The 22,138-nt window shown below is 49.4% G+C and overlaps 1 protein-coding gene across 3 annotated transcripts in view; it reads right to left on the minus strand.

Moving 5' to 3' along the window:
* KMT2A (lysine methyltransferase 2A) overlaps positions 1 to 22,138 on the minus strand; it is a 387,559-nt gene that overhangs the window by 44,598 nt on the left and 320,823 nt on the right. For all 3 annotated transcript variants that reach the window (XM_075328635.1, XM_075328633.1, XM_075328634.1), the window contains exons 28-30: positions 7,098 to 7,178; positions 5,627 to 5,697; positions 5,099 to 5,266 (exon numbers count right to left, since the gene is read on the minus strand). In XM_075328635.1, the coding sequence (XP_075184750.1) occupies positions 5,099 to 5,266; positions 5,627 to 5,697; positions 7,098 to 7,178 (320 nt within the window). The remainder of the gene's footprint in view (positions 1 to 5,098; positions 5,267 to 5,626; positions 5,698 to 7,097; positions 7,179 to 22,138) is intronic.

The following is a 22,138-nucleotide window of genomic DNA, read 5'->3' on the forward strand; positions in this document are numbered from 1 at the left end:
CCGAACGCCTGGAGAGTCTCCAGTGCAAAATTCAGGCTGAGTTGGCATGCCTCCTGAGAGGGTGCCTTGACCAGTAGATCGTCCAAGTAAGGGATCACAGAGTGTCCGTGAGAGTGCAAGACTGCTACCACTGCTGCCATGATCTTGGTGAACACCCGAGGGGCTGTCGCCAGACCAAATGGCAGAGCCACGAACTGAAGATGGTCGTCTCCTATCACGAAGCGCAGAAAGCGTTGGTGCTCCGTAGCAATCGGCACGTGGAGATAAGCATCTTTGATGTCTATTGATGCTAGGAAATCTCCTTGGGACATTGAGGCAATGACTGAGCGGAGGGATTCCATCCGGAACCGCCTGGCGTTCACATGCTTGTTGAGCAGTTTTAGGTCCAGAACAGGACGGAAGGAGCCGTCCTTTTTTGGAACCACAAAGAGATTGGAGTAAAATCCTCGCCCCCGTTCCTGAGGGGGGACAGGGATCACGACTCCTTCTGCTCTTAGAGAGTCCACCGCCTGCAGCAGGGCATCTGCTCGGTTGGGGTGTGGGGAGGTTCTGAAGAACCGAAGTGGAGGCCGAGAACTGAACTCGATTCTGTACCCGCGAGACAAAATGTCTGTTACCCACCGGTCTTTGACCTGTGACAGCCAAATGTCGCAAAAGCGGGAGAGCCTGCCACCGACCGAGGATGCGGAGGGAGGAGGCCGAAAGTCATGAGGTAGCCGCCTTGGAAGCGGTTCCTCCATTTGCTTTCCTGGGGCGTGAGTGAGCCCGCCAGGAATCTGAGCTCCCTTGTCCTTTCTGAGTCGTTTTGGACGAGGAGAATTGGGCCTTGCCCGAGCCTCGAAAGGACCGAAACCTCGACTGCCACTTTTTCTGTTGAGGTTTACTTGCTCTGGGCTGTGGCAAGGAAGAGTCCTTACCCTTGGACTGTTTTATGATTTCAGCCAATGGCTCACCAAACAGTCTGTCTCTAGATAATGGCAAGCTGGTTAAGCATTTTTTGGAACCAGCATCTGCTTTCCAGTCCTTTAACCATAAGGCTCTGCGCAAAACCACAGAATTGGCGGCCGCCATAGAGGTACGGCTCGTAGATTCTAGGACAGCATTGATAGCATAGGTCGCAAACGCAGACATTTGCGAAGTTAGGGACGCCACCTGCGGCACTGCTGGATGCATGATAGCATCCACCTGTGCTAAACCAGCTGAAATAGCTTGTAGTGCCCACACGGCCGCGAATGCTGGAGCAAACGACGCGCCGATAGCTTCATAGACAGATTTCAACCAAAGGTCCATCTGTCTGTCGTTGGCATCTTTAAGTGAAGCGCCATCCTCTACTGCGACTATGGATCTAGCCGCAAGCTTGGAAATTGGGGGATCCACCTTTGGGCACTGGGTCCAGCGTTTGGCCACTTCAGAGGGAAAAGGATAACGGGTATCCTTAGAACGTTTAGAGAAACGCTTGTCTGGATGAGCGTCGTGCTTCTGGATTGATTCTCTGAAGTCAGAGTGGTCCAAAAAAGCACTTAATTTACGCTTTGGATACAGGAAATGGAACTTCTCCTGCTGTGCAGCTGCCTCCTCTGCTGAAGGAGCTGGGGGAGAAATATCCAACAGTCTATTAATCGCCGATATAAGGTCATTAACCATGGCGTCACCATCAGGGGCATCCAGATTGAGAGGGGCCTCAGGATTAGAATCCTGATCACCGTCCTCAGTCTCATCACAGAGAGACTCTTCTCGCTGAGACCCTGAGCAGTGTGATGACGTGGAGGGTCTCTCCCAGCGAGCTCGCTTAGGCTGCCTGGGACTGTCATCTGAGTCAGAGACTTCAGCTTGTGATGCTTGAGACCCCCTTGAAGTACGGATTAGTTCCAACTGAGGGGGACCGGAGAGCATAGACACAGCAGTGTCCATGGTCTGAGGAACTGGCCTGGCCTGCAAGGTCTCCAGGATTTTTGCCATAGTCTCAGACATTTTATCAGCAAACACTGCAAAGTCTGTCCCCGTCACCGGGGCAGGGTTCACAGGCGTCTCTGCCTGGGCTACCACCACAATAGGCTCTGGCTGACGAAGTGCCACTGGGACTGAACATTGCACACAATGTGAGTCATTGGAGCCTGCCGGTAGATCAGCCCCACATGCAGTACAAACAGTGTACACAGCCCGTGCCTTGGCAGCCTTGCGTTTTGCGGATGACATGTTGCTGCCTCCTCAGAGCAGTACAGGGTGTCCAGCCAAGAAGCGACCTTACAGTGCACTATATAAATATATATATATATATATATGGTACCAAGAAAGAAGTACACTAATATATCACTGAGGCACTAGTGGGGCCAGCACTACTGTGCTGCTTACCGCCCGCTTAGGAGCGGTGTGTGGTCGCCAGAAATCCCTCTAGTCTGGGTCTCCCAGAGCCTGCTGCCTTTCCCCAGCCAGATCGCATGTGTAATGGCTGCCGGCGTCCTTGTGGAGAGGGGGGGCGGGCCCTGGGCGTACACCGACGAAGAGCGGGAAGTCTGCTTCCCCCTGTGCCTATTGAGAGGGCTGGAGCATGTAAATAAAGCTCCAGCCCTCGGCGCTGCCAATTGAGCAGCGTCTCTCCCCTACCCTGATTGACAGGGTGGGGGCGGGAACGAAGCGGCGCTAGGCCGCAGAAGCCGGGGGCTAAAGTTAGAAGCGCCGCCGCCGTAAAAGCGCGGTCGGCGCAAAGTCCCCGGCGCACCACAAGTCGCAGCTGCGCCGCCGCTCCAGGAGCGGTCGGCGCAGTAGTTCCCAACATGTAACGTCACTCAGCAAAGCTGCAGTGACCTAACCCCAGCGTACAGCGCTACTGTCCCCGGCGCACTATAACGCTCAGCAAGCCTTGAGAGTGTCCGTGCCTGCCGGGGACACAGAGTACCTGAAAGTTGCAGGGCCTTGTCCCTGAACGGCACTCCCGCTCCAAATCCAGCAGGTTCTCTGGGTCTGTGGATGGAGCCCGGCCCCAGGGCTTGGGGGCCGGCAAGATCCCACTTCCACAGAGCCCTCCAGGGGATGTGGAAGGAAAACAGCATGTGGGCTCCAGCCTCTGTACCAGCAATAGGTACCTCAACCTTACAAGCACCACCGCGGGTGACAAGGGAGCATGCTGGGGGCCCTATATGGGCCCTCTTTTCTTCCATCCGATAGAGTCATAAATAGCTGGACCAATAGCTTTGTAATAATAACATAAGCCAATAGAAGGATTAAACCTAAAACATAACTTTTAATATTCAATGTATAAAATTGAACAATCGTTCAAATCATAAGTTAAAACCAGGATTCACAATCGTACCTGTAATGGGACGATTAACCAGATCCCAAATATCCACAATTAGGATCAAAGATAAACGAACTGCCGCAGCTGACTTCAATCTTACATAATTAAGTGTCAAAAAACAAAAACACTTACTTCAGCTGTAAAAAATACATAAGAGGTTTCGCCAAAGATCCTAAATAGAGAACCTATCTTAACATGTATAATAGGCAGATTAGTTATATTGAGAAACAAAGCTGAGTTTCTCTCTCTCAATAAGGAATGGTCTTACCAAATCCCAAGATGTTAGGCAGGCATTAGTAGCAAGTTACCGGCTCCAAAAACAGGGGGGCTGTCTCCCAGCACTTCAAATCCCATTTGGCCAGATAACCTCAGTCAGGCAATTTCAGTGGTTCCCACTCCCAACGTTTCACAATGGATCATCAGGGGAGTTCCACCCACCCGGATATGACGTTATCGGGTGAGGAGGATGACGCTTTCCAAGCGACGCCGCCTTGAATGACGCGCACTTCCGGTTCGGAGGCATGATGGGAGGTGCGCGTCATCATTTCAACCAATCCGCGCATGCGCGGTGCTATATTTGGAGCGTACTCCAAATGCAAAGCGCGGCAATTTTGAACTAGGTCGGACATACACCTGGATGCGGTGAGTTAACCATGGGACATGATAAACGGAGCCTATATGGCAGTTCCCAGGGCATTTTTTGACATGTATTTATTGCTATTATAGTGAACCGGGCATCTGTGGAGGGTCATGTTAAAGCAAGACTTAATGACGCCCACAGCTGATATCCCACTTGGACTCCCCTGATGATCCATTGTGAAACGTTGGGAGTGGGAACCACTGAAATTGCCTGACTGAGGTTATCTGGCCAAATGGGATTTGAAGTGCTGGGAGACAGCCCCCCTGTTTTTGGAGCCGGTAACTTGCTACTAATGCCTGCCTAACATCTTGGGATTTGGTAAGACCATTCCTTATTGAGAGAGAGAAACTCAGCTTTGTTTCTCAATATAACTAATCTGCCTATTATACATGTTAAGATAGGTTCTCTATTTAGGATCTTTGGCGAAACCTCTTATGTATTTTTTACAGCTGAAGTAAGTGTTTTTGTTTTTTGACACTTAATTATGTAAGATTGAAGTCAGCTGCGGCAGTTCGTTTATCTTTGATCCTAATTGTGGATATTTGGGATCTGGTTAATCGTCCCATTACAGGTACGATTGTGAATCCTGGTTTTAACTTATGATTTGAACGATTGTTCAATTTTATACATTGAATATTAAAAGTTATGTTTTAGGTTTAATCCTTCTATTGGCTTATGTTATTATTACAAAGCTATTGGTCCAGCTATTTATGATACTTCCACTGTGGATCTAGTCCTGTATATTGCTAAAATCCTCCATCCGATAGAGCCAGCAGCTACTGCTGACTACAAACAGTGGAGCTATGCGTGGATGTCTGACCTCCTTCGCACAAAGCAGAAAACTGGTGAGCCAGTGATCCCACTGGGGGTGTATAGCCAGAAGGGGAGGGGCCTTACACTTTTTAGTGTAATTGCTTTGTGTGGCCTCCGGAGGCAGTGCTATACACCCAATCGTCTGGGTCTCCCAATAGAGCGCCGAAGAAAATGCGTCTTATAATCCTAAAAATACGGTAGATTTCTTGCTTACATTTTACGCACAACTCATGACCTCGACTGAAAAGTCACAGACTTCACGAGATTGTAAAGGAAAATGGGAGGATTTTGGAAAAGCAGATACTTTAAAGAAGGAATTCCTTAAAAACTCTCTCCCACATCCCCCATACCTTCAATGCTGTTAGCAGAAATCTGGAAACCATCATCACTGGAGATCTCAAACAGGAGGCCGGTCCGAGGTTTGGGTCCCTGCAGTGAATCCTGCCGCCTCTGTTCCTGCTGCAGTAACCTCATCAGCGGAGAAGTGAACCCGGCGTCGTCTTCTGGAGGTTTACAATCTGCACGGGTGAGAAAAAATGACGAACCTCAACTCAGGAAAAAAATAAACTTCAAATTCTCAAGAGCCACGTATACACACAATCTGTGGGACTGCCACAGACAGCAGTATGGCAGCTCCATATAATGAGAATAAAGTGACTGACAGCGCTGCAGCCAATCAGTGGAGAGGGGTGCAAACAAACAACAGGGACCGGGGCAGCAGAGAAGACCCTACAAGTTCCAGGGGGGGGAGTCAAACTCTGTTCCAACGATTGCAGCCTATAGCAGAAAGTTTCCTGAAAGTGGACAGCCCCCCTGATGTGTTTGATTCTGGTCCGTACATGATCAGAAAGGTGTTGGTTCCCACTAGAAGAACATACCGTCCTGATTTGCCTCTGGCCGACTTGATTCCCTCATTAGTGAGTCCGGATCTACAATGGTCGGAGACTGCCTGTAAGCATAAAGTGAAAAACGCAATCATGTAATGATTCAGTCCTCATTCACACTGTCAGTTCACCTTGGAATCCGTATTACAGCTACAAGCCACGGCCCGGTTGAAGGCCTACCGACCCAAATTATCTGCATCATACACCCCAATGGTAGAGACAGCTCAGGTGAGAAAACCTAGGGCCAGGCGAAAACTGACTTGCTTAAATACCATATCCGGGCAGAGACTTGCTTAAAAGCCACGGCCGAGTGGGGACTTGCAGCTGTAATATGGAGGCTACAATCTATTCACATCTAAATGAAGATTATGTCTTACATATAAGATGATAAGTCTTAAAATGAAAAATGTATGACAATACATAAGTAAATCAGTCCCCTATTGCTAGATCCTCCATCCTCTGCTCCCTATTTCTGAATACCTCCATCCGCCGTCCCCTATTGCTGGATACCGCGATCCTCTGCCCCCTATTGCTGGGTCCCTCCATCCGCCATCCCCTATTTCTGGATCACTACATTCGCCATCTATATTGCTGGATCCCTCCATCCTCTGTCCCCTATTGCTGGATCCCTCCGTCTCCTATTTCTAGATCCCCCCATCCTCCGCCCCCCCCCATTTCTGGATCTCTCCATCCTCAGCCCTCTATTGCTGGATTCCTCGATCCCCTATTTCTGGATCCCTCTATCCCCTTATTTCTAGATCCCTCCATCATCTGTCCCACATTTCTGGTTCCCTCCATCCTCAGTCCCCTATTTCTGGATCCCTCCATCCTCTGCACCCCATTTCGGCATCTAACCATACTCAGCCCTCAATAGCTGGATCCCTCCATCCTCAACCCCCTATTGCTGGCTCCCTCCATTCTCCGTCCCCTATTTTTGGATCCATGCATCCTCCGTCCCCCATTTCTGGATCTCTCCATCCTCAGCCCCCTATAGCTGGATCTTTTCACCCTCAGTCCACTATTGCTGGATCCCCTCCATCCTAAGTCCACTATTGCTGGATCACTTCATCCTCCATCCCCTATTTCTGGATCACTCCATCCTCCCTCCCCTATTTTTGGGTCCCTCCATCCTCAGCCCCTATTGCTGGATCCCTCCATCCTAAGTCCACTATTGCTGGATCACTTCATCCTCCGTCCCCTATTTCTGGATCACTCCATCCTCCCTCCCCTATTTTTGGGTCCCTCCATCCTCAGCCCCTATTGCTGGATCCCTCCATCCTCAGTCCCCTATTTATGGATTCCTCCATCCTCAGTCCTCTATTGCAGGATCCCTCCATCCTCAGTCCACTATTGCTGGATCCCTCCATCCTCAGCCCCCTATTGCTGCATCCATTACATGGATCCCTCACCACAGATCCCCCTTTAATTCTGCAGTCCAGAGACACATTGCAGTCTCCATACTTACACCACACTCTTTTCCGTCTCGATAATACTTGGTGGTGCCAGTGTGTTCACATCGTAACCATCAATTTTGGGCTTGATGCTCCTAAAAATAACAGCAAAATATTGTTGAATTCTCCTGTAACCAAAACATAAGTCATAAATGTGCGACAGATGGGGGGATCCGGCTTTGACCTCCATAACAAGGCCTCATACAAAGTGTATAATGACGTGATGTTTCATTGGGAGAATTTAGGCAGAAGAAGGGAATTTTGTTTACTTACCGTAAATTCCTTTTCTTCTAGCTCCTATTGGGAGACCCAGACAATTGGTGTATAGCTTCTGCCTCCGGAGGCCACACAAAGTATTACACTTTAAAAAGTGTAACCCCTCCCCTCTGCCTATACACCCTCCCGTGCATCACGGGCTCCTCAGTTTTGGTGCAAAAGCAGGAAGGAGGAAACTTATAAATTGGTCTAAGGTAAATTCAATCCGAAGGATGTTCGGAGAACTGAAAACCATGAACCAAAAGAACCATTCAACATAAACAACATGTGTACACAAAAGAACAAACAGCCCGAAGGGAACAGGGGCGGGTGCTGGGTTTCCCAATAGGAGAAAATAAAGCAAGAAATCACCAGTTGGTGTTTCTGGGGGACAATACTCACAACAGTTGGATATATAGCACCAGTGAGGATAAATTACTAAAACTTAGCTTTTATTTAAGCTCTTTAAAAATCAAAGATAAACAAACAATTATAAAATACACTTAGGATCACCCTGCAGGTAGCCAAGGTGCATGTTACCATGCCATGATAAACAACCCTTGGACCAACACCAATAGGGGAATACAGTTATGTGTAATGCAGATATCAATTACTGTTATACACAAAGCATTATGAAGATGTTGGACAGGGGTTCCGTTATCTAAATGCCAAAAAATGGAGACCTATCTCCTCAAAGACAGTAAGATATAGACTATCCCCTTATACAGGGATCGCTTACACATAATAGCATATAAAACTTAGAAAGATCTCACCCATTTGGAGGATCTTCAGACGTTTGGTACGGCAGTTCGTCTTTTGGAGGGGTCACAAAGGGGCCTGTGGTCCAGGCTGGATATAGCTCGCCCTAAACCCCCTTGTCTCCCGTCCTTACAAGGACGGTCCACATCTGAACCTGTGTCCTTGCAAAAAGTAGTCCCACATGCCTCCCACCTCCCGACGCGTTTCGTCACTTTTTGTGACTCCTCAGGGGTCCAAGCATGAAAGATCATGTAGTGGGTCAAAGAGTGGTGTGTGACCTGCAGAGTCCAAACACCAAATGCTGCCAACCGCCAGCCCCCTAATTAGTCATCTATAAATATATAGTTAAGGGCCCGCACAGCCAATCCTAGCAGCCTCCAATCAGGTGCAACTCATGAGTAATATATAGACTCACCATTTTGTTCATAATCATCGCCATGCCAACGGGTTTCCACGTGTCCCGGGCATTACGATGTTATCCAAACTCCATTATCCCCAAGCGTGCGCCGCACTTCCGGGTGGCGGTCACGAGAAAGAGGCCTGATCCGCATCACGTGGTGCACTCGGCACCACGTGGTCAGACATATGATCCGGCGCGTCACCATGTCCTTCAGTGCGGTCCTCCGATATCGGGCACGCCCACACAAAGAGGCTAGATCCGCATCACGTGGTGCACTCGGCACCACGTGGTCAGGCATGTGATCCGGCACGTCACCATGTCCTTCAGTGCGGTCCTCCGACATCGGGCACGCCCACAGGGCACGGAATCAATAATCACGCACAAAGTACAAAATCCCTCAAAGTGTTTCATTGGGTTATAGTGTCGTTGTTGTGCTCAATTATGTAAATGTGATTTTATATCAGGGAACCCCTCAACACATGGAGGAGACCCAGCAATGTCACGTGATGCAGACATCACCACGTGATCCACCCTACCATCGTATCAACAACGGAGGGAATGCAGGCTATAAGCACGCCCCCTGCCCCTCTAAAAAGGGGGCCAATCGTGCCACGTAGAGCATCATATATTGCACTGTGCATATTAAAAACAATGCCATGTATCGACCAACAGTGGAAGGGGATACATGTAATAGGCAATTGTACTGCACATGTGACCAAAAATATTACCTCTCAGAAGGGGACTGCTGCAGATGAAAACACATGTTTACGTGTTGTAGTGACTCATGGTTACAAAAGGAGTCTTACAAACATATGCAGGCTATATCCCTGATATATTTTTCACATACATCACTAATTTATTTGTTTGGTTGTTATGATGTCACTTATACTTACTAATGCAGCTCAAATTACACAACAACAATTTTATTTCAGGGGATTACTTAAAGGTTATATCTTATCTTCACCCATTCCCCAAGGGGAGTGTATATTAATCATGAGTATAGTACACATAGCCCCCCTTCTGTATATGTGTGGCAAAAGACAACAATTTTCTCTGCCACCCTGTCATTTTGTTAAAATACACTAACTCCTACTATACTCATGATTAATATACACTCCCCTTGGGGAATGGGTGAAGATAAGATATAACCTTTAAGTAATCCCCTGAAATAAAATTGTTGTTGTGTAATTTGAGCTGCATTAGTAAGTATAAGTGACATCATAACAACCAAACAAATAAATTAGTGATGTATGTGAAAAATATATCAGGGATATAGCCTGCATATGTTTGTAAGACTCCTTTTGTAACCATGAGTCACTACAACACGTAAACATGTGTTTTCATCTGCAGCAGTCCCCTTCTGAGAGGTAATATTTTTGGTCACATGTGCAGTACAATTGCCTATTACATGTATCCCCTTCCACTGTTGGTCGATACATGGCATTGTTTTTAATATGCACAGTGCAATATATGATGCTCTACGTGGCACGATTGGCCCCCTTTTTAGAGGGGCAGGGGGCGTGCTTATAGCCTGCATTCCCTCCGTTGTTGATACGATGGTAGGGTGGATCACGTGGTGATGTCTGCATCACGTGACATTGCTGGGTCTCCTCCATGTGTTGAGGGGTTCCCTGATATAAAATCACATTTACATAATTGAGCACAACAACGACACTATAACCCAATGAAACACTTTGAGGGATTTTGTACTTTGTGCGTGATTATTGATTCCGTGCCCTGTGGGCGTGCCCGATGTCGGAGGATCGCACTGAAGGACATGGTGACGTGCCGGATCACATGCCTGACCACGTGGTGCCGAGTGCACCACGTGATGCGGATCTAGCCTCTTTGTGTGGGCGTGCCCGATATCGGAGGACCGCACTGAAGGACATGGTGACGCGCCGGATCATATGTCTGACCACGTGGTGCCGAGTGCACCACGTGATGCGGATCAGGCCTCTTTCTCGTGACCGCCACCCGGAAGTGCGGCGCACGCTTGGGGATAATGGAGTTTGGATAACATCGTAATGCCCGGGACACGTGGAAACCCGTTGGCATGGCGATGATTATGAACAAAATGGTGAGTCTATATATTACTCATGAGTTGCACCTGATTGGAGGCTGCTAGGATTGGCTGTGCGGGCCCTTAACTATATATTTATAGATGACTAATTAGGGGGCTGGCGGTTGGCAGCATTTGGTGTTTGGACTCTGCAGGTCACACACCACTCTTTGACCCACTACATGATCTTTCATGCTTGGACCCCTGAGGAGTCACAAAAAGTGACGAAACGCGTCGGGAGGTGGGAGGCATGTGGGACTACTTTTTGCAAGGACACAGGTTCAGATGTGGACCGTCCTTGTAAGGACGGGAGACAAGGGGGTTTAGGGCGAGCTATATCCAGCCTGGACCACAGGCCCCTTTGTGACCCCTCCAAAAGACGAACTGCCGTACCAAACGTCTGAAGATCCTCCAAATGGGTGAGATCTTTCTAAGTTTTATATGCTATTATGTGTAAGCGATCCCTGTATAAGGGGATAGTCTATATCTTACTGTCTTTGAGGAGATAGGTCTCCATTTTTTGGCATTTAGATAACGGAACCCCTGTCCAACATCTTCATAATGCTTTGTGTATAACAGTAATTGATATCTGCATTACACATAACTGTATTCCCCTATTGGTGTTGGTCCAAGGGTTGTTTATCATGGCATGGTAACATGCACCTTGGCTACCTGCAGGGTGATCCTAAGTGTATTTTATAATTGTTTGTTTATCTTTGATTTTTAAAGAGCTTAAATAAAAGCTAAGTTTTAGTAATTTATCCTCACTGGTGCTATATATCCAACTGTTGTGAGTATTGTCCCCCAGAAACACCAACTGGTGATTTCTTGCTTTATTTTCTTATATATATTGTTGTAATATGGCAGGATTTTTGTCTGATGGCCTAAAGACGGATAGCTGGTTGGAGGAAGCAAGAGAGGTTTTTTCTGATCGTGTCACTATAACCAAAAAATATACCCCCACCTATGGTTTGATATTTAAGGATCTAACCAGACTGTATAAAGACCAAGTCATTTCTTGGTGGGAGGTACAAACTTTGGAAAATTATCTGAAAGAAAATATAGTACCTAGAGGTCTTAGAATAACTCTGAACCCAGGGAATAGATCTAAAAGTCCAGAATTCATCAAAAAGTGGGAGAGAGAGGCCACGGAGAGTGCTCATAGGTTTATGAGACTTCTCCTGGAGGAGGAGAAAAATACTCTCTCACACCTCAACGAAAGCCTCAGAGAATTGATAGATTCAGCTAAAAAATTCTCTGGAGAGGTTGACTTCTCTAAAAAAGAATTGACACTCCAAAACGATATCGAGAGATTTCAACATCACGTGAAAGAAAGGAAACACAAACAATTTGTCCGCGATCTACAAGACTTTAGGGAAAACAGAGCGTACGTTTTCCTTAACAACAAAACCCTGCAAACTGAGACTCCCATAGACCCCTCCTCCTCTGATACAGAGGCTTCTGAAAGTGACACCAGGGGGGGCAGAGGGGGACAAGGACGAAAGGGAAAGGGCTTTTATACCAACAGGGGCAGAGGTAACCAATTCACACAAGGGCCTCATTTTTTAGATCGCGAGTACTCACTGAGGAGCCGAACGGAGGGGAGGGGCCAGTTCCCAAAATAGGCATGCAGGTCCTTAACCTGTCCTCACGACCCCTCAGTGAGTTGGAAGAATCAATTCTTAAAAAAGGTCTCTCTTTCGTCCCCACTTCGGACTTTGATCTATTTGAAAGTGTTAAGGACCTTAACCTCTTTGCGCGGAAGCTGAAATGGAGGAAGTACTTTTGTAGGCAGGATAATAAAACCTGTGAGGAGTTGGGAATTCCTCCCGACATGTTGCCTGATGTAAGATTGCTCGACTCATTGACTGAGGTTAATCCCAATGATAGGGGTGAAGGTCCCTTTACCAGCCTTAGGGGCAAAAGCACTAAGATGCCACCCCCGCAGGGCGACATCTCTGCTGTGGATGTTTTTGTTAACCTGGTAACGGAGGATCTGAGAAAATTGAGGCAACAGAATGCATTTGCGTCATTCAATTGTACCAGGGAGGAGATGTTGGCTCTGCGTGGGTTGGAGCAGGACCACCACATTGTCATTAAGCCCTCTGACAAGGGTGGCAATGTGGTGGTCCTTGACTCTGAGAGGTACCGCGATATGTGCATGAACCTTCTCGGAGACAGAGAGGCATATGACATTCTTAAGGAAAACCCGACCAAGCCTTTCCTATCTGAACTAAAAAACTTGTTGGATGAGGCTTTGGCCTTCAGGTCTATTGATAAGAAAGAACATGAATTCCTGCTGCCCCAAAATCCGGTAGTCGCTACCTTTTATGGATTACCGAAAGTGCATAAAGGGTTGGATCCATTAAAGGGTAGGCCTATAGTGTCAGGAATTAATAGTATTTGCCAAAATCTGGGACAATACCTAGACATTATTCTGCGTCCATTCGTCGTATCCCTACAGTCGTATACGAGGGACTCCATGGATTTTCTCAGGAAGATCGAGGGGATATGTATAGACGATGACTGCATTTTGGCGAGCATCGATGTGGAGGCTTTGTATTCCTCTATACCACACGACAAGGGTTTACAGGCGGTGGAATATTTTTTGTCCACTAGAGGTTGCCAGTTTGCTCAACACAATGCCTTCATATTGAAAGCACTTAACTTCTGCCTAACCAGAAATTACTTCGTCTTTGATGGCCGATTCTACCACCAGCGCAGGGGCACCGCGATGGGGAGCCCTTGTGCCCCCTCGTATGCCAACTTGCTCCTGGGCTGGTGGGAGGAGACGATGGTCTTTACCGGCGAGGACGAAGTAAGTGACACACACAGAATTGAATTCTGGACACGATATATTGACGACGTGTTTATTGTCTGGCGCGGCACGGAGAGTGCTCTTGGGGATTTTGTGAGGAGTTTGAATGGCAACCCTATTGGACTACATTTCACCTATGAGGCAAATCACACCAGCCTGCCCTTTCTGGACGTTCTTGTCACTAAAATGGAGGGGGGTACCCTCAGAACGAGCACATATAGAAAACCGACATCTACTAATTCCATTCTAAGATGGGAAAGTAATCACCCTGTTCCCCTTAAGAGGGGAATACCTAAAGGGCAATATCTTAGAGTGCGCAGAAATTGCTCGGATGAGGGTACCTTTAAAAACCAGGCTAACGACCTCAAAAGGAGGTTCCTGGCAAGAGGCTACCCTGATAGGGTCTTAAAGAAGGCCTATAATGACACTAAAAAAATGAACAGAGCAGATCTCTTGGTCCCAGCCCCTGCAAAGGGTGATGAGGGTCTAACTAGATTCATTACGACCTTTTCTAACGGATCAAACCAGGTAAGAAATATCCTGGATAGACATTAGTCCATCCTTCGGATGGACAAAGATCTTGAGGATAAGATTGGCACATATCCACATGTCACGTACAAAAAAGGACGGTCTATCCAGGATAGACTCGTCCATAGCCACTTTCAAACACCTCAGCAGGAAACATGGCTGAAATCTAATGTAAAAGGTTGTTACAGATGTGGAGGATGTGTAGCTTGTCCATTTATCAAAACCTCAAAGAAATTTGAATCTAATGTCACCCATGAACAATTTGATATACGTCACTTTATCAACTGTCGCTCTCGAGGGATTATCTATAAAGCCACCTGCGAATGCGGAGTGGAGTATGTTGGGAAGACCATCAGAGAGTTTAGACGACGAATTGGGGACCACTTGGGTGACATGGAACATAAGAGAGAGACCCCCTTGGCGCGCCATGTGAATAACATACATGGAGGAAGGAAGAAGGGAATTTTGTTACTTACCGTAAATTCCTTTTCTTCTAGCTCCTATTGGGAGACCCAGACGATTGGGTGTATAGCACTGCCTCCGGAGGCCACACAAAGCATTACACTAAAAAGTGTAAGGCCCCTCCCCTTCTGGCTATACACCCCCCGTGGGATCACGGGCTGCTCAGTTTTAGTGCTAAAGCAAGAAGGAGGAAAGCCAATAACTGGTTTAAACAAATTCACTCCGAAGTAACATCGGAGAACTGAAAACCGTTCAACATGAACAACATGTGTACCCGAAAAAAACCAACAATCCCGAAGGACAACAGGGCGGGTGCTGGGTCTCCCAATAGGAGCTAGAAGAAAAGGAATTTACGGTAAGTAACAAAATTCCCTTCTTCTTCGGCGCTCCATTGGGAGACCCAGACGATTGGGACGTCCAAAAGCAGTCCCTGGGTGGGTAAAGAAATACCTCATGTTAGAGCTGCAAAGACAGCCTTCCCCTACGGGGAGGTAACTGCCGCCTGCAGGACTCTTCTACCTAGGCTGGCGTCCGCCGAAGCATAGGTATGCACCTGATAATGTTTGGTGAAAGTGTGCAGACTCGACCAGGTAGCTGCCTGGCACACTTGTTGAGCCGTAGCCTGGTGTCGTAATGCCCAGGACGCACCCACGGCTCTGGTAGAGTGGGCCTTCAGCCCTGATGGAACCGGAAGCCCAGCAGAACGGTAGGCTTCAAGAATTGGTTCTTTGATCCATCGAGCCAGGGTGGCTTTTGAAGCCTGCGACCCTTTGCGCTTACCAGCGACAAGGACAAAGAGTGCATCCGAGCGGCGCAGGGGCGCCGTGCGGGAAATGTAGATTCTGAGTGCTCTCACCAGATCTAACAAATGTAAATCCTTTTCATACCGAAGAACTGGATGAGGACAAAAGGAAGGCAAGGAGATATCCTGATTAAGATGAAAAGAGGATACCACCTTAGGGAGAAACTCCTGAATGGGGCGCAGCACTACCTTGTCCTGGTGGAACACCAGGAAGGGAGCCTTGGATGACAGCGCTGCTAGCTCAGACACTCTCCGAAGAGACGTGACCGCCACTAGAAAGACCACTTTCTGTGAGAGACGAGAAAGTGAAACCTCCCTCAGAGGCTCGAAGGGCGGCTTCTGGAGAGCAACTAGTACCCTGTTTAGATCCCATGGATCTAACGGCCGCCTGTACGGAGGGACGATATGACAAACCCCCTGCAGGAACGTGCGCACCTGAGAAAGTCGTGCTAGACGCTTCTGAAAAAACACGGATAGTGCCGAGACTTGCCCTTTAAGGGAGCCGAGCGACAAGCCCTTTTCCAACCCAGATTGCAAGAAGGAAAGAAAAGTAGGTAACGCGAATGGCCAGGGGGATACTCCTTGTGCAGAGCACCAGGATAAGAAAATCCTCCACGTTCTGTGGTAGATCTTAGCAGAAGTGGACTTCCTAGCCTGTCTCATGGTGGCAACGACTCCTTGGGATAATCCTGAAGACGCTAGGATCCAGGACTCAATGGCCACACAGTCAGGTTCAGGGCCGCAGAATTCCGATGGAAAAACGGCCCTTGGGACAGTAAGTCTGGTCGGTCTGGTAGTGCCCACGGTTGGCCGACCGTGAGATGCCACAGATCCGGGTACCACGACCTCCTCGGCCAGTCTGGGGCGACGAGTATGACGCGGCTGCAATCGGATCTGATCTTGCGTAGCACTCTGGGCAAGAGTGCCAGAGGTGGGAACACATAAGGGAGCCGGAACTGCGACCAATCTTGCACTAAGGCGTCTGCCAACAGAGCTCTTTGATCGCGAGACCGCGCCATGAACGTCGGGACCTTGTTGTTGTGCCGCGACGCCATTAGGTCGACGTCCGGCACCCCCCAGCGGCGACAGATTTCCTGAAACACGTCCAAGTGAAGGGACCATTCCCCTGCGTCCATACCCTGGCGACTGAGGAAGTCTGCTTCCCAGTTTTCTACGCCCGGGATGTGAACCGCTGATACGGTGGATGCTCTGTCCTCCACCCACAACAGAATCCGCCGGACTTCCTGGAAGGCTTGCCGACTGCGTGTCCCTCCTTGGTGGTTGATGTATGCCACCGCTGTGGAGTTGTCCGACTGAATTCGGATCTGCTTTCCTTCCAGCCACTGCTGGAAGGCTAGTAGGGCTAGATACACTGCCCTGATTTCCAGAACATTGATCTGAAGGGTGGACTCCTGCTGAGTCCACGTCCCTTGAGCCCTGTGGTGGAGAAAAACTGCTCCCCACCCTGACAGACTCGCGTCTGTCGTGACCACTGCCCAGGATGGGGGTGTCACAAACCACCGGGGGGGGTCACTCAGAAATCCCCCGCGCTGGCTACCAGTACGTCACAATCGGGGGGTAACAAGTGGGGGTCACCCCTCCTTTATACCTCCCGACCGACAGACAGAGCATGTGACGCGCTCTCTAGCGCCCCTCTTATAGTCAGGCCAATTATGGAATTGCCCGACAATAAGCAAGGAGGCCGCTATACTACTTATGCCGATTATTGAAGGGTCCCCGGTGAGAGTAAGGTATATATTCCCCCGACCTCCGCGGGCGGAATATATAAAATCTCCCCGAATCTCACTGGCCTCCCCACAATAATCCTTGGCACAATTCGCTGCCACCAACCGCTTCACGGTAACTATTAGCCGAACACACAGACGTGGGATTCAAGATCGAGATAACAGAACAGCCCAAGATTAATTATATAATTTAATCAGCCTAAAGCACACTAGAACTACAATATATACAATAGGGAATCTACAGAATATACATATGTCAGAGTACAGTTACAATCAAAGCATGGGTTACAAACAGGCATACACAGTTCCAGCAGTTACCTTGTTGCGTCTGGCCACAGGGGGGCGCTGTAGGCCAGGTTTCTAGGATCCTTCCCACAGATGTTTCCTACACGTGCCCCCAGCGAAAAGACCCTGGAAAATGGCCGAAGTAGGGTTATCAACCTGGGCAAGTCCAGGTCCCCTCCTACCTTCGTGACCTCACAGGGAGCACTGCTCCACCCCTGGCTTGAGTTATGGACAATATCCCAACATGGAATATGGGCCATAACTTTGCCTGGGAGCGTCGTAGGCGGACGCCAACGCTCTCATTGTGACAGTTATGAATTTAGCTACAGAACGAGGGGACTCATGACCTGTCTGCCAGTTCCCCATTGGCTGATATCACGCCTGGGGCATTTCCCAATGTCCTGCTCCCATAAAAAGGGTGTGCCGGCATCGTCCACATGCGGAGACACCATTTTTATGGTTGCCATATTTATCGGAAATATGGCTTGCGAGATATGAACCATTTTTTACTGGAGTCGTTCTGTCTGGCTATTTCCATAGCCTTGCTAACTAGCTAGCAGCCCCCACTACAGGGTGACGGCAGGGAGTCATCCTGTGTCCATTGTTCCCACACCACCTCATTTCCATATCACAGGACATGGCCATGGAGGTGTAAGTGGAACACTGAGAACAAGAAGGGAGGGGGCACTGCCAGGGAGTGATGAGGGATTATGACTGGAGTCATAATTCATCTTCATATCCCGGGATTTGCCTCACAGGGGGCAGGAATGATCTTCCCTGTGATAATGAGGTGGGAAGAAGCCACCATTGCAGAGAGTCCTTGGCCGTCTGGGAAAGGGAGACTTTCCTGTCCAGGGAAGTTGACTTCCCGTCCCATTGGCGGAGAATGTCCCATTGAAGTGGGCGCAGATGAAACTGTGCAAACGGGACTGCCTCCATTGCTGCCACCATCTTCCCTAGGAAGTGCATGAGGCGCCTTAAGGAGTGCGACTGACCATGAAGGAGAGACTGTACCCCTGTCTGTAGTGACCGCTGCTTGTCCAGCGGAAGCTTCACTATCGCTGGCAGAGTATGAAACTCCATGCCAAGATACGTTAGTGATTGAGTCGGTGACAGATTTGACTTTGAAAAGTTGATGATCCACCCGAAAGTCTGGAGAGTCTCCAGCGCAACATTCAGGCTGTGTTGGCATGCCTCTTGAGAGGGTGCTTTGACAAGTAGATCGTCCAAGTAAGGGATCACCGAGTGTCCCTGGGAGTGCAAGACTGCTACCACTGCCGCCATGACCTTGGTGAAAACCCGTGGGGCTGTCGCCAGACCAAATGGCAGAGCTACGAACTGGAGATGTTCGTGTCCTATCACAAAACGTAGAAAACGTTGGTGCTCTGTAGCAATCGGCACGTGGAGATAAGCATCTTTGATGTCTATTGATGCAAGGAAATCTCCTTGAGACATTGAAACAATGACGGAGCGGAGGGACTCCATCCGGAACCGCCTGGCGTTCACATGCTTGTTGAGCAGCTTTAGGTCCAGAACAGGACGGAACGAGCCGTCCTTTTTTGGAACCACGAAGAGATTGGAGTAAAAACCTTGCCCTTGTTCCTGAAGAGGAACAGGGATCACCACTCCTTCTGCTCTTAGTGAGCCCCCCGCCTGCAGAAGAGCATCTGCTCGGTCGGGATGTGGGGAAGTTCTGAAGAACCGAGGCGGAGGACGAGAACTGAACTCTATCCTGTACCCGTGAGACAAAGAAGGGAATTTTGTTACTTACCGTAAATTCCTTTTCTTCTAGCTCCTATTGGGAGACCCAGACGATTGGGTGTATAGCTACTGCCTCCGGAGGCCACACAAAGCATTACACTAAAAAGTGTAAGGCCCCTCCCCTTCTGGCTATACACCCCCAGTGGGATCACTGGCTCACCAGTTTTAGTGCAAAAGCAAGAAGGAGGAAAGCCAATAACTTGGTTAAACAAATTCACTCCGAGTAACATCGGAGAACTGAAAAACCGTTCAACATGAACAACATGTGTACCCGAAAAAACCCAAAAATCCCGAAGGACAACAGGGCGGGTGCTGGGTCTCCCAATAGGAGCTAGAAGAAAAGGAATTTACGGTAAGTAACAAAATTCCCTTCTTCTTCGGCGCTCCATTGGGAGACCCAGACGATTGGGACGTCCAAAAGCTGTCCCTGGGTGGGTAAAGAAATACCTTATGTTAGAGCTGCGAAGACAGCCCTCCCCTACGGGGAGGCAACTGCCGCCTGCAGGACTCTTCTACCTAGGCTGGCGTCCGCCGAAGCATAGGTATGCACCTGATAATGTTTGGTGAAAGTGTGCAGACTCGACCAGGTAGCTGCCTGGCACACCTGTTGAGCCGTAGCCTGGTGTCGCAATGCCCAGGACGCACCCACGGCTCTGGTAGAATGGGCCTTCAGCCCTGATGGAACCGGAAGCCCAGCAGAACGGTAGGCTTCAAGAATTGGTTCTTTGATCCATCGAGCCAGGGTGGCCTTAGAAGCCTGCGACCCCTTGCGCTTACCAGCGACAAGGACAAAGAGTGCATCCGAACGGCGCAGGGGCGCCGTGCGGGAAATGTAGATTCTGAGTGCTCTCACCAGATCTAACAAATGTAAATCCTTCTCATACCGATGAACTGCATGAGGACAAAAAGAAGGCAAAGAGATATCCTGATTAAGATGAAAAGAGGATACCACCTTCGGGAGAAACTCCTGAATGGGGCGCAGCACTACCTTGTCCTGGTGGAAGACCAGGAAAGGAGCCTTGGATGACAGCGCTGCTAGCTCAGACACTCTCCGAAGAGATGTGATCGCTACCAGAAAAGCCACTTTCTGTGATAGTCTAGAAAGTGAAACCTCCCTCAGAGGCTCGAAGGGCGGCTTCTGGAGGGCAACTAGTACCCTGTTCAGATCCCATGGATCTAACGGCCGCTTGTACGGGGGTACAATATGACAAACCCCCTGCAGGAACGTGCGCACCTTAGGAAGTCGTGCTAGACGCTTCTGAAAAAAGACGGATAGCGCCGAGACTTACCCTTTAAGGGAGCCGAGCGACAAACCTTTTTCTAACCTAGATTGCTGGAAAGAAAGAAAGGTAGGCAATGCAAATGGCCAGGGAGACACTCCCTGAGCAGAGCACCAGGATAAGAATATCCTCCACGTTCTGTGGTAGATCTTAGCGGACGTGGGCTTCCTAGCCTGTCTCATGGTGGCAACGACCCCTTGGGATAATCCTGAAGACCCTAGGATCCAGGACTCAATGGCCACACAGTCAGGTTCAGGGCCGCAGAATTCCGATGGAAAAACGGCCCTTGGGACAGTAAGTCTGGTCGGTCTGGTAGTGCCCACGGTTGGCCGACCGTGAGATGCCACAGATCCGGATACCACGCCCTCCTTGGCCAGTCTGGGGCGACGAGTATGACGCGGCTGCAGTCGGATCTGATCTTGCGTAGCACTCTGGGCAAGAGTGCCAGAGGTGGAAACACATAAGGGAGCCGGAACTGCGACCAATCTTGCACTAAGGCGTCTGCCTCCAGAGCTCTGTGATCGCGAGACCGTGCTATGAAGGTTGGGACCTTGTTGTTGTGCCTGGACGCCATTAGGTCGACGTCCGGCCTTCCCCAGCGGCTACAGATTTCCTGAAACACGTCCGGGTGAAGGGACCATTCCCCTGCGTCCATGCCCTGGCGACTGAGGAAGTCTGCTTCCCAGTTTTCTACGCCGGGGATGTGAACTGCGGATACGGTGGAGGCCGTGGCTTCCACCCACATCAGAATCCGCCGGACTTCCTGGAAGGCTTGCCGACTGCGTGTCCCTCCTTGGTGATTGATGTATGCCACCGCTGTGAAGTTGTCCGACTGAATTCGGATCTGCTTTCCTTCCAGCCACTGCTGGAAGGCTAGTAGGGCAAGATACACTGCTCTGATTTCCAGAACATGGATCTGAAGGGTGGACTCCTGCTGAGTCCACGTACCCTGAGCCCTGTGGTGGAGAAAAACTGCTCCCCACCCTGACAGACTCGCGTCTGTCGTGACTACCGCCCAAGACGGTGGTAGGAAGGATCTTCCCTGTGATAATGAGGTGGGAAGAAGCCACCATTGCAGAGAGTCCTTGGCCGTCTGTGAAAGGGATACTTTCCTGTTCAGGGATGTTGACTTCCCGTCCCATTGGCGGAGAATGTCCCAATAAAGAGGACGCAGATGAAACTGCGCAAACTGAACCGCCTCCATTGCCGCCACCATCTTCCCGAGGAAGTGCATGAGGCGTCTTAAGGAGTGCGACTGACCTTGACGGAGAGTCTGCACCCCAGTCTGTAGTGACCGCTGCTTGTCCAGCGGAAGCTTCACTAGCGCTGAGAGGGTATGAAACTCCATGCCAAGATACGTTAGTGATTGGGTCGGTGACAGGTTTGACTTTGAGAAGTTGATGATCCACCCGAACGTCTGGAGAGTCTCCAGCGCAACATTCAGGCTGAGTTGGCATGCCTCTTGAGAGGGTGCCTTGACAAGTAGATCGTCCAAGTAAGGGATCACAGAGTGTCCCTGTGAGTGCAAGACTGCTACCACTGCCGCCATGACCTTGGTGAACACCCGTGGGGCTGTCGCCAGACCGAATGGCAGAGCTACGAACTGAAGATGGTCGTCTCCTATCACGAAACGTAGAAAACATCGGTGCTCTGTAGCAATCGGCACGTGGAGATAAGCATCTTTGATGTCTATTGATGCTAGGAAATTTCCTTGAGACATTGAGGCAATGACGGAGCGGAGGGTTACATCCGGAACCGCCTGGCCTCCACGTGCTTGTTGAGCAGTTTTAGGTCCAGAACGGAACGGAAAGAGCCATCCTTTTTTGGCACCACAACCAGATTGGAGGAAAACCGTGTCTTGTTCCTGAAGAGGAACAGGGATTACCACTCCTTCTGCC

This window comes from Anomaloglossus baeobatrachus, chromosome 11, assembly GCF_048569485.1.
Source record: "Anomaloglossus baeobatrachus isolate aAnoBae1 chromosome 11, aAnoBae1.hap1, whole genome shotgun sequence".
In the NCBI taxonomy this organism is placed as follows: Eukaryota; Metazoa; Chordata; class Amphibia; order Anura; family Aromobatidae; genus Anomaloglossus; species Anomaloglossus baeobatrachus.